This window comes from Anas platyrhynchos, chromosome 1, assembly GCF_047663525.1.
Source record: "Anas platyrhynchos isolate ZD024472 breed Pekin duck chromosome 1, IASCAAS_PekinDuck_T2T, whole genome shotgun sequence".
Classification (NCBI taxonomy): Eukaryota; Metazoa; Chordata; class Aves; order Anseriformes; family Anatidae; genus Anas; species Anas platyrhynchos.
In genome coordinates this window covers 36,132,239-36,149,083 of record NC_092587.1, presented here as the reverse complement: position 1 = coordinate 36,149,083, position 16,845 = coordinate 36,132,239, and the positions used below count along the sequence as shown (strand labels likewise).

Genomic DNA, 16,845 nt, shown 5'->3' with positions numbered 1-16,845 from the left:
TTGAAGATGAAAAGTAAAGGGAAATGAAAAGGAACACAAAGAGAAACAGAACTAAAATAATCACAAGTAAACTCATTCTGCCCATAAACACACTGTTCCCAAGCTGTGTGTACAGGTGGTTTGCTGACACACAGAAGAACTTAAAACTAATTGGATCGTTCTCCTCTTAAGCTTATGAATTTTTTCTGCTACTCCTCCACAGCAGCAGCTGTGTGAAGTGACTTGGGGATCTCACCGGCTCAGCCCCAGCTCTCTGCACATTCCTTGGCAATAATCTCTCCTAACCCTAACCATCAAAGTTAATGAGCAAGGATGGGCACTCACTCAGTGATTCAGTGCACTGCCAGCCAGACTTCTCCAGCAGAAGGGCTGAACCCCTCTGAGGTTCCTTATCTCTTCCTGCTAACTCTGGAGGAAGCTCAGATGTCTATGTGAAGGTAGATGACTACAGTTTGATAAGATGATCCCACTCTTCTTGATCTGATAATAGCCTGTATAAAATATTCTTCCAAATGAAATGCTGCTGTTTCTCCACAGACACACAAAGATTGTGTGAAAGCTAGACAGAAAGATACCCTGAAAAGGATATTGTGTAAATAATCTAAGCACTTCAGCTGCTACAGCTGGTAAAGAAGATCAGATACCGGTGTTCAGGCAGATGCCCAGTGATTTATGCAGAACAACCAAACACCGAGAATATGGATTTTATGACACTGACATGCATGGTGTTTGGGGAAGGGCATACAGATCTAGGATCATTCAGACACCTGGACCATGGCTGAGGAAATGTCTGGGACCCCTTGCTCTGTGAAGAGCAGCAGGAGGGGATGACAATGGTATATCAGAGAATGGCAACTCAGCCTCCTTCCCCAGATGGAAAACAAGGTTGCCAATACCCTTAATCAGATCATGCAATGATCTATTAATGCTTTCCTTGCAGAAATACTTTCAGTCCCTGTAACTCAATTCACTGTCATCTGGCTTAAGACCTGATGGTGCTGTCCTTTCTCGCATAAAACTCAGTGCAAACTGTGGCTGACTTAAACTGGCAGCTTTAGGCTCCATCGGTGTTTTGACTTAGCACTTAATCCTAAGCAGATGGGTGTTCACATGTACAGTGGCAGTTGCAGTGGTATGACACAAACTTGTCTACCATTACATCTTAAATGCTGTGGTTGCCATTAAATTAAGTCAACAAAAGACAAATTAATGTTCTTTGCTTCATACTCAGATCAACACTGTAAAGATTTTAATGGTGATCACTGAACATTCCAGTTTGATTAAAAGCAGCTTGCATTTTCCTTCTTACTTTTAGTACTATAACTTGAAATCAGTTTTGATAAGAGACCAAAATGTGAAATAGTAAAAGCTGACAGATCTTTTGTATAGTTTCTTACTGGTCATAAATTTACAACACTCTATCACTGAAAGAAAAACAAAACATTTTGATCCTCATTGAATCTTTTGCCATTAATCATTATTATTTGGCTAGTCTGTACAATCTAATGACACAAAACAATTTTATTTTTTTCAAATAACATTTTCTTCCTCTTTCAACTAATACTGTATGATATCATTCTCATCATCTTGTACAGAAAAGATTTTAAGTTTTTGTTTGTTTTTTTTTCCTCTCTGACAAACCCAGGGAGAAGAAACAAAACCAACTTTTGCCTCTTATTCAAATTCACGACCCTATAAACCATGCTAATCAAAACAGAAGATGTGCAATTTTGGACCACATGTCCTCAGGCACAAAAGATATGGTGCTCAATGAGACACTGCCTAAAATCCAGAAAGGAAAATGCCAATTCATGGTAGTGAGGAAAAAAAAAGAAAAAATAGTGCACACGTTGACCATAGTCATCCTGCCCTGTTAAATTCATCAAAAGCACCTCAGTGGTCCTCTCTGCCTGGTGCTGGGCTGTGGGCTGGCCCATCCCATACGGTAAGCTAGTGAAATCAAAGGAGACATCCAATATGCAGCATACAGGGCTTGAGGAGGGGCACCCAGGGCATACCTTGATCTTGCCCTCTCCTCTATCCCCAAGGCTGATGAGGCTGGTAGTGCAGTGCTCATCCCAGTGGTTTTACACAGCCCCAGCTTTCCTCTGGGCTGAACACAGGCCAAGCACCTCGAGATGATCACAGGTCAAATGACCCCATTGCTTTCTGCTCTCCTTATTGAAGCTGTGGGTTCCTCCCAAAGAGGGAAGGGAGTGCCAGGGCAGCTGAGGGAGCTGGGCTAGGTTTGGTTTGGTTTCACTTGGAACTGGAAACCCAACGAGCAGCAGGCTCTGTAGATGAAAAAGTAGGAACACTCCTCAGCTGAAAAGCCATATTTTTCATCTTTTTCCTCTGATTTCAGCAAGACATCAGATGAGCAGGACTTCCTTTCTCCACCAGAAACTAAGCAGGGTGGAATTTAGTATCTCACAGAGGCCATCTAGCCACGTTGCACTCTGCTCTTTCCTCCTTTGGCCTTGTGCATTTTCAAAGAGACACGACAGGAAGCACTATGAGGAACAAGGGATGCCTTTTCACAGGATGACGGATGCAGCAGTCCACCCAAAGGAGGGGTGAGGAACTACTGAGTCAGCATGCGATTCCCAGCTCAGCCTCAGTCACTCCTTAAATCAAGGAAGGGCCCCAACCCAACCTTCTCAGCTGCTTGGCCTCCAGCCAAACGAGAGATGAAATTTTCTGTTAGTCACCAGGAAAGAGAGCAGGAGGAATTCTCAGGTGAGCGGGAATGAATGAAACAGGAATGGAAGTACTTAAGATATCTTTTTTTTCTGCCTTTTCGGAAGGGTGGAGTGGGGACTGATGAATTTACTAATTCAGTGTAAATTCAAACATACTGGGAGGGAGATACAGCTTAAAAAGTCACTTCTTAAGGAGGAAGAAACAATGTCTTGAGAATGCATCAGATTGTACCAAATACAATATTAACAAACACGTTATTAGGATCTCTTGGATATTCATGAAGCACCATCTCTATGATTTCCCCTCCTTTTCTCTTCAAAATTTGTATTATTTCCACAGTAATAGAAAACAGGCAGACTGATCTATACACAGTGTGGGACATCTTCAACTCTTGTGGCCTATGGGAGAGCTGCTCAGCATCTTTCAAGATTGAAACTGATTTCATGAATTGGCCACTGACAAAGACATTTAACTTCCTCCAGGCCCTATTGTGTTAAGTATCATTCATGTTCACAAATGTAGAATTTGTTTGGTTATTGGTTTGTTGTTTTGTTTTGTTTTGTTTTCAGAATGAATGAATGTGTGAATGATCCTAAGACAATCATGTAAAAACCTGCCTTCTTAGACCCATATCAATGACAGAAATATTTGTCTCCAAGAGCTGTTGGAAGTTTTGTATTCTGTCTGCATTGTTTCTTCTACGTGCCTTAGCCCTCACCATATTTATTGTCATTCTGCTATTACTACATTTGGACTTTAATAAAGAAATTTGGGCCTTTATCTAAAGCCACAGTCATGCATTCTTCTGCAGAGAGCATGCAGTTCAGTAAGGGGAAGGATTCTGGGTCTGGGAAGACCATTTGTAAAAATTGTATTTCTTCTGCACATAACAGATCCCCTGGACACAAATTTTGTGGTACTGGTGACTGTGTAGGCAGAGTGAAAAACTGTAATGCAGTTGAATACATTTACCATGCTGCTTTTTATATTATCTTCCAAAGACTCTTTCTAACATAACTTCATTTGCTCGTGCTAAAAGGAGATACTTTGTAAAAGGCCACCCATGATTTATGGTGGACCTAGGAGGTTGATCTGAATGAAGAAAGTGTTTCCACTGCACTAGGTCTTGGACATGCTTGATAGCAATAGACATCTCTCTCCCTTGAAAGCCTTGTAATGAAAACAAACTATTTTTTATTTTGACAGACAATGGACAGGAGGCAAAAGTAATAGGGAAAAGGGACTTTGTCCAAGGTGGATGCCCATACAACATTAAAAACAGGGAGAAGCCATCCAAATTACATTCAAACCTGCACATCTCAGCCACCTATATATACCCAGATACCAGTAGCTTCTGCATCAGAAGGTAGTGGAGACATGAAGAAATCTTGTATCCTACAGAATTCTCGTTTCCTGAGACCATGCAGTGAGCTAAATAGTATCCCACATTGCCATTCTTCAAAACTTCTGCATAAGTATATACATATATGATGCACAGTGCCGCAATACTCCACTTACAAATGAATTATAGTTCATCTTCCAAATTACAAAGCAGACAAGCAATTTCCTTCCACACTTCATGGTTAAATGAATAGAGTACTAATAATGCAATGAAACAATACAACTGACTTGAACTGTACATGGTGTGGGTAAATTGCATTTGAGCTATATAATGATCTCAATGAGCCACAGCTGTGACCAGAAACCACCCTGCTTGTCCATTCTTGTGGCTTCTTTTGCACATATTCCATTTTTGGCTAATTAAATGGGACTATGGCAAAGTTAATTATCACAGTTAGTCTGTAACAGGGTTAATTTGACTGAATGAATTTTCTTTTAAAGAGAACTGAAAACGTCTTTATGCTCTTTATGAAGTTTGAAAGCATAGGATAATTCAAGAGTATCACCAGAAATCTCCTTTGCCCACTGAACAAGACTGCAATGAGGGTAGCTCTTGAAAAGTCATTAGGTAGCCTTGTTTAGTAAGAAACTGCACAATGATTAACAGGTCTAAGCAAACATCACAACATTTCCGTGTTTAAGAAATCCAGCTCTCCAGGACAGTAAAGATGTTATGCCGCTGAATGTTGCTAACTTGAAAGAGAAATTTTGCTGACTACCAAAATTAATTCCCTTATAGACCAAACCTATGTGAAGCGACTACATTTATGACAAATAAAAAATCCTCATCCAATCTACTTTATAGCTTATATTGTAATTTAACAGAGCACTGCAGTTTCCAATTCCATGTAATAAAACCATGATTTATACATCACTCATGTCTTATAAGACTTTTTCCAAATTGTTTCTTAAGGACAGACTTTTTTTTTATATTTACAGTGAAATAAAAAGTAGAAAAGATGATCTTTAGTACTTAGAAAAAAGTGTAAAAAAATCCTCCAAAACAAATCTGATGAATTTGCTTACATGAATGATATTAAAATGGAAAACCTAAATGTAAATGTTTTCATTACAGAACCAGTTTAAACACATTGCAAGCTTTTCAGAAAGATTCCCAGAGCAAGACAAGAAAGAAGCAGCAACAATTATTAAAGTATATGTAAGACAAAAATATAGAACTGTATTTGTCGTTGTTGATATTATATTCCTGGCTAGTGAGCGAAGCCCTTTAACACACATTTCTTGCTACATGCCAAAAAAGTGCTTCGTGCAGGAGTGGCACAGTGAGCAAGGCTCACAAGGGCAGAGCATTCGTAAGTAGCTGCCTTATTAATGAGAACACAAACAGGATTTATTGGAGGGAGGAATACATCATTCAGAAAAATGCAAAATATACATCACACAGGAAGATTGAAGTCTGTTGTAAGACTGATCGAGGCTGTTGGCCTTCAGTTACTAGATTCACAGATGTAGCTTATGGAAATGAACAAGCTTTCTATTAAAAATAATTTGACAGTTGAGAAGAATCATGCGTGTCATAGCAAGGAACAGTCAAGCTTGGATAAAAGTAAGATGAACAGAAACTGGGAGAAAAAGTATCTACAACTGGAAAACCATGAATAGAATTTGGAAATGTCCCATTTTGGAGTCCTCTGGCAACCTTCTTCAAAAATCATAGATATGTATTTTTTTCTGCATGCTTATAACATTTTTCATCAGCCCTTCATGAATTAAAACATTGTTCTATATGTTGAAATAATTTGTCCGTCTTTTGCCATTCTTTAGAAGAGAAATATGAGGGTGGTGATCAGTTACCACAGGTCAGTGCTGTTACTAGCACATAACTCACTGGGATGTATCAGTTACATGTCCCAGCCATGTATATTCCAGATCACGTTGTAGCGTGGCCCTGAAAACATTCAACAGATGGTTCAGCTTGCATCTGGATCTAAGGACGTGTCCCAGTGCTGAACAAATATAACAGACCATGCTCTCCAGCCATTGCATCCCTAACGATCTGCTTGTAGAGTTGTTAATGCCAAGAGCAAAATAGCACTAACAAGTAATGACAAGTAAGATAATCTGAGCTGCTGTTCTCTTTATGTAGTTGCTCTCTCCCACTGTCTCACTGTGCCAGCTCATGCACCCTTTCAGGAACCCACACAGTTGTGGTGGCAAGGAAGAAAGAAATAATTAATTGAGAAAGAGACTCCGGAGAGGTCATTTGCCTCATCCAGAAAGCTGTGGAGCACCCTTCAGAGATACCCTACAGTATCTCTGCTGATTTTGCCACTTTCCCTGTTACAGACTCTGAAATTTATGCTTTTAAATCTAATTCCCTGGTTGTAAGGTGACCAATGAGATTGTTGATACGATTTTGTTATGAACACCAAACGTCTCTTCTGCCTCAGTTCCTGGAAGTACTCGGCCTTGCTAAGATTAAATTAAGAACAGCTCTATCACAGCTTGGATGCAGTTTCTGGATGAAGAAGCTGACATCAATAAACCCTAGGAATTGATTTGGTAACCTGTAATCAGACCTACCTATCCATTGATAGACAGATGATATTACTAAGTTCCCTGCTGCTACAGAGACTTAAGGTTTCAGGAAGTTAAGTGTCTTTTAGGCTTCCCTAGTAGCAAGGCTCAATAAGAGATGCTCACTTTCAAGGTATCTTTTGTTTTTCATTTCTTTCTTACTCAGCAGAAATGCTCCTTGTGCTCTTGCTAGTTGTACCGATGGCTTTCGTACAATGGGACTGATGACAGGCTAGGGGAAATCAGGGCTGATAGTGAGAGTTTGGAAAGTCTACTGCTGAACATCTGGAAGCGTAGCTGGGAGGAATTTATGAGAGGAAAACATCTGACCACCCCAACCTTATAATTTTCTTCAACTGTTCTCTAACACCTGTGCTGAATCATGTAGCCCAGTGAGTTAGTACATTACAGGGGCCTTATTAAGGGAAATAAAGCAGTAAATACAAGAGGTGAGAGAGGTGAGGATGGCAACTTTTATGGGGACACAGGGGTGGCAGCGCTATGCAGCACTGAAGACACAGGGATACAGTCATTCTGGTGGAAAAAGCAACATGCAGAGAGGAGAGCAAACTGCAGAGTCACCAGTAGACACTGTGATTCCAGACACGGCAGGCGAAGGAAATTCCAGAAACTGTCGGGGTCTCATTGACCTGCTTTGTGCCTGACTGCTGGGGTGGCAGGGATCCAACAAAAGCTGGTGTGTAGCTGTCCCTCCGGACAGCCTCTCGCTGCACAGGCAGCTATTATACCTTAATTCCTGATGCTAATTGGAAAGTTTTCCGAAGTATTTACACAAACGGTGGTACAAAATCACACAGATGATCTGTGCATTTCACTAAATTTTGTAGATGTGTGTGGTTCAATTGAGTGGAGAAAGAGAAAAGCTGGATTTGGAGCTGCATCTCTTTTTGTGGGAGGAGGGGAAGGCTGGCATGGGGGGTGATGCAGATAGAGCCAAAGGCATCGTGTGCCCTTGGACGTGTCTCTCTCTTCTGCCACTGCGCCCTTTGACTTCCTTTGCTCAACCCTCTGAGTGACACGTACACAAAAGAGGCTCCGCTGGAGTCCGAGTGTATTGTCCGGGGATTTGTGGCTCCCCTTTAACACAAAACAAACCTCGGATTTCTTCCCGTTCACAATTTCACTGCCAAAACTATCACTTGACTATCACATGGCTCACCTCCGCAGCGACAGACAGGATACACCAAATATCACAGGAGACTTCCCAAGAAAGCTCCAGCCCTCCCTGCAGGCAGGAGGAAACTCACCACTACCATTCACTGGTGAGCAGAGGACGTGCTGAGATGGTTGTTTGAATTTTCCATGCTTATTTTTCTAAAGTGGGATTACACAGTTCAGTGGCAACTTCTGAGATCTACGAGTTCTCCCTGCTATCGAACAGCATAAACAAGTATAATTTTTTCTCTAAAGAAAAAAAAAATCTTTCCTTAACATTCCAATATAATTCTTACATTCTTAAATTCACTCTTATACGCCTGGTATTGCTCTGCACCAAAAGCAAATACGAGCCTTTAAAATTTGCTAACCAAGCACATAGCACACCACGTATTTTAGACACTCCCAAAATTCTAATAATTAGAACAAATTTGATTCAGCTGCCTTTTTTTGTGGTTTACTTTGTTCCTTAACAAATTTTGAGAAAAACTATTTTTTTCTAATCTTTTTTGCTTTCAAGTTTTTTTAGAAAAATCTATTTCCAGTTCCAGCAAAATTCATCATATTGTGACAGGAAAGCAAAATTGTTTCATTTCATGGGATCTTCTAACAGCGTGAGGCTAACCCCCTGGTCTCTGAGACAGAAATTCTGCCAGCTAGACTTATAAAGAGTCAGCAGAGTAAAAAAGTTGCTCAGATGGAACTGTTAGTCATGGGATGAGGAATGTGCGTCCCCTACAGATGTTATAGCTATTTATATGATAAATCCCGATCATCACTATAGGAATTTTACAGCCTTCTTTTAAGTTAATTCTCAAGTTCAAATTAATCTTCTTTTGACAATGTTTGCCTAATATTTCAGTGTTGAACACTATTTCCAGGGTTTCATTTATGGTGAGCCTACTGGGCACTTTTAAAGCTGTATTCCAGACTTCGTACTTGCTTCAGAAAGACTTCTTTTAATTCCTCAGTACTTCGCACATATTTCTGGGCAAAAGAAGTACAATAAGCATTGATAAATGCTTAACATGGACACATCAAGGCTCACAAGTTAACTCGAATTAACATTAGGGTTAATTTAGGGCACGCAGCAGGTTGTAGAACAGCTCCCTGTAGGAAAATATTCATTTTAGAATAAAATTATCTCATTCTCAGGTTCAACACTTGAGCTGTTTTGAGTAACATGAGATAAACTCAAACAAAGCATGTTTGTTCCAGTTTGCAGGATCATTGGTTTACTCAGGAATCACAGTCTAGGGAATTCAAAACGAAACGAGGGACACGAAAGTACCTTAAGGTGTCTCCGAGGAACTCAAGGTCACATAAATACAGAGTCATTGATTTCAAATGGCAGCAGCCCTTTTAAAAGCAATGCCACATTTACACATTTCAAAGGCACGTGGTATGTAGAACATGGTGCTACACTGAGCATCTTATTCCCTCATACTAGAAAAAGATTTTTTTTTTTTTTTTTTTTACCAAGATGCCTCTCTGCCATCACCAATGCATCCCTCCCGTCCCTCCTGGTCACTCTGAGCCACCAGGAGGTCTGGGTGTATTGTTTGGTTTGGGGAGTGGAACAGCAAGTTGTTTGGTGGAGAAATAAAAACAACAATGTTTTATTTGGGTGAAACATGCTGACTTGATCTCAGTGTCTCTATTTCTCCTCTGCTCTCACATACTGGGAACAAAAGAGAAACTCTAAGTGCTTACGCTATCTGACCACCAAGAAGAGTTTCTTGGTGAAAGATCTGAGCACCATCCCTGTAAAGGGAAGGCTGCTCTACTTTTCACAAAGATAAAGATTTTTGCAGCCTTGGTGTTTCTGGACATGAAATGCACTTTAAGGTTATGAACTTTCTGTAATTTCCTTTTTCTTAAAATGCCATCTTAATTGTGTGCTTAATCTTCTTTTTCTATTATCATTTAACAACTGTCCTGGGATGTGACACTGAAAGAGGCAGCACTGATAAGACCAAGCCATTAAATGTCTGTAATTCCCTGTTCCAAAGACAACATTTGGGGCAAAGAATAAACTGAGCCGGAGCCCAGCCTGGGCTGAGCAGCCACCCACACTGGTGATTCACCTTGGATCACCAGGTGAGAAGCCTTCAAACCTTGGGCAGATGGCCAGGGTCTCATGACAGGAGAGCCTGAAACATTTCAAACTGAAGGTTTCCTCAGGGATTTAGGGGAACGGTGTCAAGCAGAAGATGAAAGTGAGGCTCTGCAGAAAAAGGGGGAATAAATCTAAAAAGTTCCTCCACCCTGGACATTCCCAAATTGTATCCCTGATGGCATACAAAGCACTCTGAAGTGGAAAGCAGCATGGCACAAGGCTTAAAATTCCCTAGACATCCACGGTACCTGTTGATGTTGATTCTCAGCAAACAAAGCTGGCTGACCACCTGCTGCAGAGAATTGTGGTACAAGTCCAGAGAATATTTAGGAGCAGCAAAAAACGTGGAGACAGAGAAGATTTGGGGGCTTTTACTGCTCATTTACATTTATATATTTTTTGTGTCTACGATAAAAGGTCTTTATTTACAAATCCTTTTCTAACATCTGGTCCTATTCTGTAGGAATAATGCCTAAGGAGTGCCTGCAGAAGAGCGGGGAGGCAGGCAGAGCAACGCCAGCGCTCCTGTCTTTGGATAACCAGGTTTGTGTGAGATATGGCAGAAGTCTGCACCCAGAACAGGGGTCCACACTGAAGGACAGAAAGCCTGTGGAGCCCACACGGATGAAGAAGTGACATTTAAGAGCTCACGTTCAACATACAGAGCCGATCACGAAGGCCTGGTGGCATCTACTGAGCAGGCATTTGCCATAGCTGTGATGGTGCCAAAGTTGTGCTCTGCTACCAAGGAGATCCCTCACCCCTGCCTTGGTGGCCAAGGAGCAGGGCACAGAGCAGGAATGCTGCTTCAAAATAACAAGTCAGAAAAGTGTGTGTAGCTTAACCCAAAGTCCTGCAGGCAGCATTTCCCCCTCCACAGAAAAGTGAGATATTTAACACCATATTCCACAACATTATTTTTTGGGGGGTGGCACAAAATGTGTGAAGCTATCCCCCCACATGAACCTGTTTGGTCAGGATCTAAGAAACAATCTTAGCATACAGTACATTCAAGCAACATTTAAAACAAGTAACTTCAAAATCATAGACTAAAATCATAATAGAAGCAAGATGACTCAAGCACAAAAGATGCTGGAATTAGCTATATAAATGCTTCCTGCTGTAGGTTTCACTCCCATACAGTTCCAAAGATAAAATCTAGTGTGGAAAGAAAAAGCAAAGTAATACCTCACATTGCAAACCCAAATCAAGCTGTAGCTGGGATAAAAGAAACCAAGCTATTTTATAAATAATCTGATCAATGTGTATTGTAAAATGCATATCATTATAAACAATTACAATCACTGCATTAAGCAAATTGATTAGAAGACAACATAGGCCTAAACATAAGATGGCCATGATAATATCAGACTTTCTCTTTTCCACCTTAACAAAAAAATTATTTTGAGTGACCTTGCCAGGCAATGGACATTTCAGCTCGTTTCAGGACTTCAGCCTATTCTTAACCTACTATTGTTTAACGTTTAGGAACAGCCAAGAATAGTTAACCAAATAAATAACATTCTGGTATTAGGAGCTCTGCTTTTTTCCCAACTGTGCCCCTGTTTGCTGTCCTGTGTTTTTCGTCTTGTTAGATACACGTTAACCTGTTAGAATGACCTTCACTTCCCTCCCAATCACTACAACACATTAAAATTCTTTAAAAAGCCAACTGGAGAGAGACTGCCTTTTGGTAAACCTCCTAGAGAGAGCTCTACAGACTGGTCTGGCATGCATTGTGTACATGCATCTGTCACGAAAATTTGATGACAAATCATCTGTTTCCTGACAGATAGGCTGCACTGACTTCAAATTCCCATGAAATGTCTTTGTCCACCAGGAAGAAAAACATTCTCCTTTAAAGCTGTGATCATTCTCAAACTTCACTTCAACCCTCCATTTGCTTTAGCCTGTATTATCATTTATTTGCACTATAATTTCTCTGGATCAATTAAAGCCTGTGGCAAGATACATCTTCCTGATCATCTTCTGGGAAAAAGTAAAAAGACAGGAACTAATGAAAGGAACGAAAGCAAATGTTTCACTGTAATGATGCTGTTTTTAGAGGGTGAGAAATGAAGATCCTTTTTAAGGCTGACCTACCCCAGTTTGTTTAAAACTAAACTGAACTTGAACTGATAAACTACTCTTTTGAGATTAACCTGAGTAGTGTACATTCAGCAAAACACCGTAAATCTAAACATACCTGAATTGGAGTCAAACTTCGTCTCTGACCTGCAAAAGAAAATAAAAAGATCATAAGTTACAAGATCCGCTTCATGCCATAAAAGCCATTTGCCTCCCCACCCAGAAAATATTGCATTTAACAAGACTGCCCATCTGCGTGTGTTAATATTTTATGCATTTGATGGCATTTGAACACAAATGATAGCTGTGATTTTTAATATTTTGTGTTTTTATAATGAACAGTTACAAAGAAGATATTTTAAAAGACAAATCACAAAATGAACACAGAAAATAGAATATAAATTTAAAACAGGATTAAATTATATTCTGTGAATCACGACACACAGTTGTTCCTATGAAATAAATATTGTTTTAATTCATTTTCATTTTTAAAAAGTCATTAACAGGATTTAATTTATTCACGAATGTTTCCAATCTATTTTTGAAGCAGATACCGTTTCATTAATGTCATATGTATTGTATCCAATGATCTGCACTTAATTGTACAACATCCTAGGAGGGTTTTGTTTGTGTGTGTCTTCAATTTACTCACTCTGCACATAGGAATAAGTGGTTTGATTTTCTTAAAAGTGGAAAGCGGGGGGTGGAAGAGAGGGAGAGAGGAAGGGAGCCAGACCTAAATTTTAACTTGTTTTAAAGTCTTTGCAAAAAGACAATGATGTGTGCATTATGCACCATTAGCTTTGGTCGTGCACTACAGATTTTTCTCTCTCTAACAAGTAGTGTTTTCTTCTAAGGGCTTAGCACTTAGCAAATGAACCCTATAACCTGTATATTTAATAAAAGAAAGAAAAAATTAGCCCTTGTGGGAACATCATGTTTCAGATATAGGTTAATAATACTTGTAAATGTAGAAGCCTTTGAAGATCTCAATTCAACTGTGGGAAAACTTAAGTTGGGTAATTACTCTCAAGATGCTGCTGATGTGCTGTCAAGCAGAATTAACCCTATGACTAGGCCTATCTACACAATCTGCTATAAAACAGCATTGTCTATATCTAGCTCTCAAACCAATTAGCGGGCATGTTCCAATCAGGTTTATATTGCCCACTAACAATCAGTGGCACACATGGTCATGGCTGTCACAGCAGGACACAAGGTCCTACCAGCAGGAGTCCTGTTAAAGGACGATATGTCGGCAGGAAAGTGCATTTCCCCAGACGTTCTAGGGGGAAGTACAATGTTGGATCTTTGTACGTTACATCAGGGAGAGGATGTATTTTCAGAAGTTACAGTCCTTTTTTTTTTTAAAAAAAAAAAAAAAAAAAAAGAGTTGATAAGCTTGCACATGCAGGTACTTGGAGATGCATTTTACACATACTCTACATATGTTGCATAACTGGCATCATAACCCCGTACTAAGGATCTACACTACAGCAAAAAAAGCACCGTCAAAATCAATCCTGGTCAAAAAATGAACAAGTTTGCACTATTAATGTAAACAGTTATAGCCATCAGAAAAGGAAGCAATTCACTTCTCCCTTCTTGCTCATTCTTCACATTCCCCCAGTGTTCAGTCTTTCATGTTTTAAATATAGCTCAGGTGGTGAAAAGATGGAAGGGAAAAATCATAGCTTATCTTTCTAATTGATAGTGTACCACCAAAACAGTGAAGAAAGCAAACATGTTGCTGACATGCTTTTGAAAATACCTCCACCAATAACTGTCCAGGCCACCAGACCATGCTCTCATTTGGCACTGCATTTCTGCTTGTATTTATGCACAGGATAAAGTCCTACCCTGCAAAAGGTGCACGTCCATAACTGGGGGAATTCCACCAAGTTGAAGTCAAAGATACTGCTCCACATAAAGCCACTTACTCAGTATTTTCTTCACAATATTCCCCTCAAGCTGCAGTATATCTATCTGGACTGTATATTCTGGCTCCTCACCACATGAGCAACATCTCAGCTACCTACATGTCTTTCAGTACAGATGGCATCATGATGAAAATAACAAATAAAGCTGGGGGCAGTTGGCTGGGACAGGTATCTTCTTTGTCTTTACTAGTAAATTAAATGGGTCTAGGACACGGGCGGCTACAAGCAATTGATGGATAGCGAGAAGTCAGCTCTGACCCAGGCTGCAGGGAAGTCAGAGACAACATATGGGTTTTACCCTCAACATCTGTTTATCTGCACAATCACCTTCTCACTGTCTAAATTCCAGGTATTTGGTATTAAGTGGTCAAACAAGAACTCCAGTTCTCAGCTTGCAAGGGTGAAAAACTGGACAAGTAGAACCTTGCACCTGAATACCTTGTTCATTGAGTTGTTAGAAACTCTTCACACCTCCTGCTCACCCCTCTGACAGGCCTCTGGCATTGCACAAAAACCTTCAAAGGATGTTGATGCAGAATAAAAGAAGTACTGACGTTCCAATCTTCTTTAGGCAGGGAGAGTTTCCATCCCAGCTCTGTTTTCCGTGTCAACCACCACATTGTCAAACCATTTCCAGTTTTATACAGTAAGCTATTAAACAGGCCCTCATAAGCTATCCCTCTTTGTTTTTTAACTGACCCAAAATTTACTCCCATGGTAACCAATTCAGGGTGGATTATTTATTTATTTCTGTTTATTCATCTGTGTTTTTTTTTTCCTGTTTTTTTTTTTTTTTAAATTTGGCAACAGACGTGAAATCTAAGGGTTGATTAGCCTTTACTAGCATGTGACTTTTGCTGCGGACTTCTGCTGAAATATCTCTTACGAGATGATACTGCACAGCCACCATGTTGCTCCATGATGCCATACGCTAAAAGCTGTGTGAGATGAGGCTGGTGGCCTTTTATCCACCTTGGCATGAGCATACCAGGCCCTCCATCTTGCAGCATTAACAACTGGCCCAGGGGCCAAAAAGGCTGAGAATAGGTGGGGAGATGGGGTCACAAGGGTCACTGAGCAGTGTAATGAGCACCTAAGATCCATGCAGTCATAAATTACTGGACAGCAAATCAGGAAACTAATATGGGGAGATAAATGAATCAAACTTTGTCTGGCAACAGCCAAATGGCCATGAAAGAAAATGCAACATGGGAGGTAGCACTAGGAGCCACTCACAGTCATAACCTATGTCATGGTCATCATGTCACCTTGGAAAAACAGGGCAAAATTCAGGGCACAGAATTACAGAAATAGAGATGTTAGAAAGGCACAGATAAAGGGGAGGAAGATAGTAAGTTTCCATTGGAATCAGCATTTTTCCCCTAGATCTTCCAGCACTTACAACTTTATAGCGCAGCTTTATATACACTAAACAAAGGCATTAGAAACTAGTTGCACATAGGTGCTAAAAATATGCAACTAAAAAAGACAATAAATTGAAAGAAACTAAGTGCTGAAAGTAAGCTCCGAAGGGATGCTCTACTACAAACAAAAATAGTCATTCTGACTCTTTTGTACTTTCACAACCACATTAGCTAGAAGAAAAAACTTCCCTGTACATTGCTTGTTATCACTGTACACATTCTGATAACCTACAACCTACCAGACAAGATGCACTCTACAGAGCCAGGCACTGACTTTGCAAACTCTCTTTTATCATTTATTACACTGAGAGGAGAAGAAAACAAACAAAAAGAACAGCTTTATGCATCTTTTCTCTGTTTGTGCCCCATAGGAGTACTCTAAAAGTCAGGGAATCATTCAGAAATATCGCTGGGAAGGAGTCTATATGAATAAAGAGAGCAAGGGGACATTTATAAAGTGCTTTCCATTCCCAACTGTGATATGACTCAAATACACACAACATATGGAAATACAGATGCTAAGTAGCTCAACTACCAAAACACAATCCGCAAGGAAATAGGGAGCTACTGGAAAGGTTTAGCGAAGGACAAGGTGCCACAATATTTTTAAAGTTCCAGACATAATTAAATCAAACACAAATAATAAAATATAACACAGTTGTTTTTTTTTTCTGTATTGTAAAGAGGTAGAGGATTTGAACCCGCATGTTTTTTAAAATGCACCATAAACCTGATGTTCAGAATGACACGTAGTGAGAGAAAGAGAGTGAAGTGGGCTTTTGGCAAAGAGAGGGGAAAGAGAACTTACTGCTGCATCAAAACTGGCACTTTCTTTCACCCTTCCAGATGAAGTTTTTATCAGGTTTATTCAGGTTTGGTTGAAGCCCAATGAGAACAGCCTTTGGAAGCATCACAGCTCTCTCAGAGAGCACCTGATGAAACCTCTCTGATCCTTGTGGCAATTCCTTTCTTTGTAATAGCCAGTCTTGTCACCTGCCTTTAGGACCAGGAAGGAGGCTTTTGTCCCTTTTGTTCACAGGTATGGACATAGCCCTTCTCCCTGAAAGCATGACCCATTTATTGGGAATGCTCATTGACCTTACTCAAGAGCCCAAGCTCCAAACAGCAAGGCAAGCTTCCAGAAAGAAAAAGGCAGAAGTATTCCAATACAGAAACGAATGCCTGATGTAACTATCTAGGAATTTACAAGACCCTCACCATCAGGGAACCTGAGAAGCCCCCAAGCGTTAAGAACCAAGGCTCTCCTTGGGCAGCAGAAGGAGCCACGTGGTGGCCAGGGGACAGATCCTGACAGTGTGAAACTCCTCATCAGCACTTCCCAGAGCTGGAATGCCCCCCTCTCTTCCCCCCTCATGTGGATTCTCTGGTATAACACAATAATATATATATTATTTATAATAATATTATCTGGTATAATCTAATAATATAGTTGAAC

At 40.2% G+C, this 16,845-nt stretch overlaps 1 protein-coding gene across 8 annotated transcripts in view; it reads right to left on the bottom strand.

Moving 5' to 3' along the window:
- MSRB3 (methionine sulfoxide reductase B3) overlaps window positions 1–16,845 on the bottom strand; it is an 83,109-nt gene that overhangs the window by 26,996 nt on the left and 39,268 nt on the right. For all 8 annotated transcript variants that reach the window (XM_027456286.3, XM_027456279.3, XM_072034508.1 and 5 more), the window contains one exon: window positions 12,144–12,172. In XM_027456286.3, the coding sequence (XP_027312087.1) occupies window positions 12,144–12,172 (29 nt within the window). The remainder of the gene's footprint in view (window positions 1–12,143; window positions 12,173–16,845) is intronic.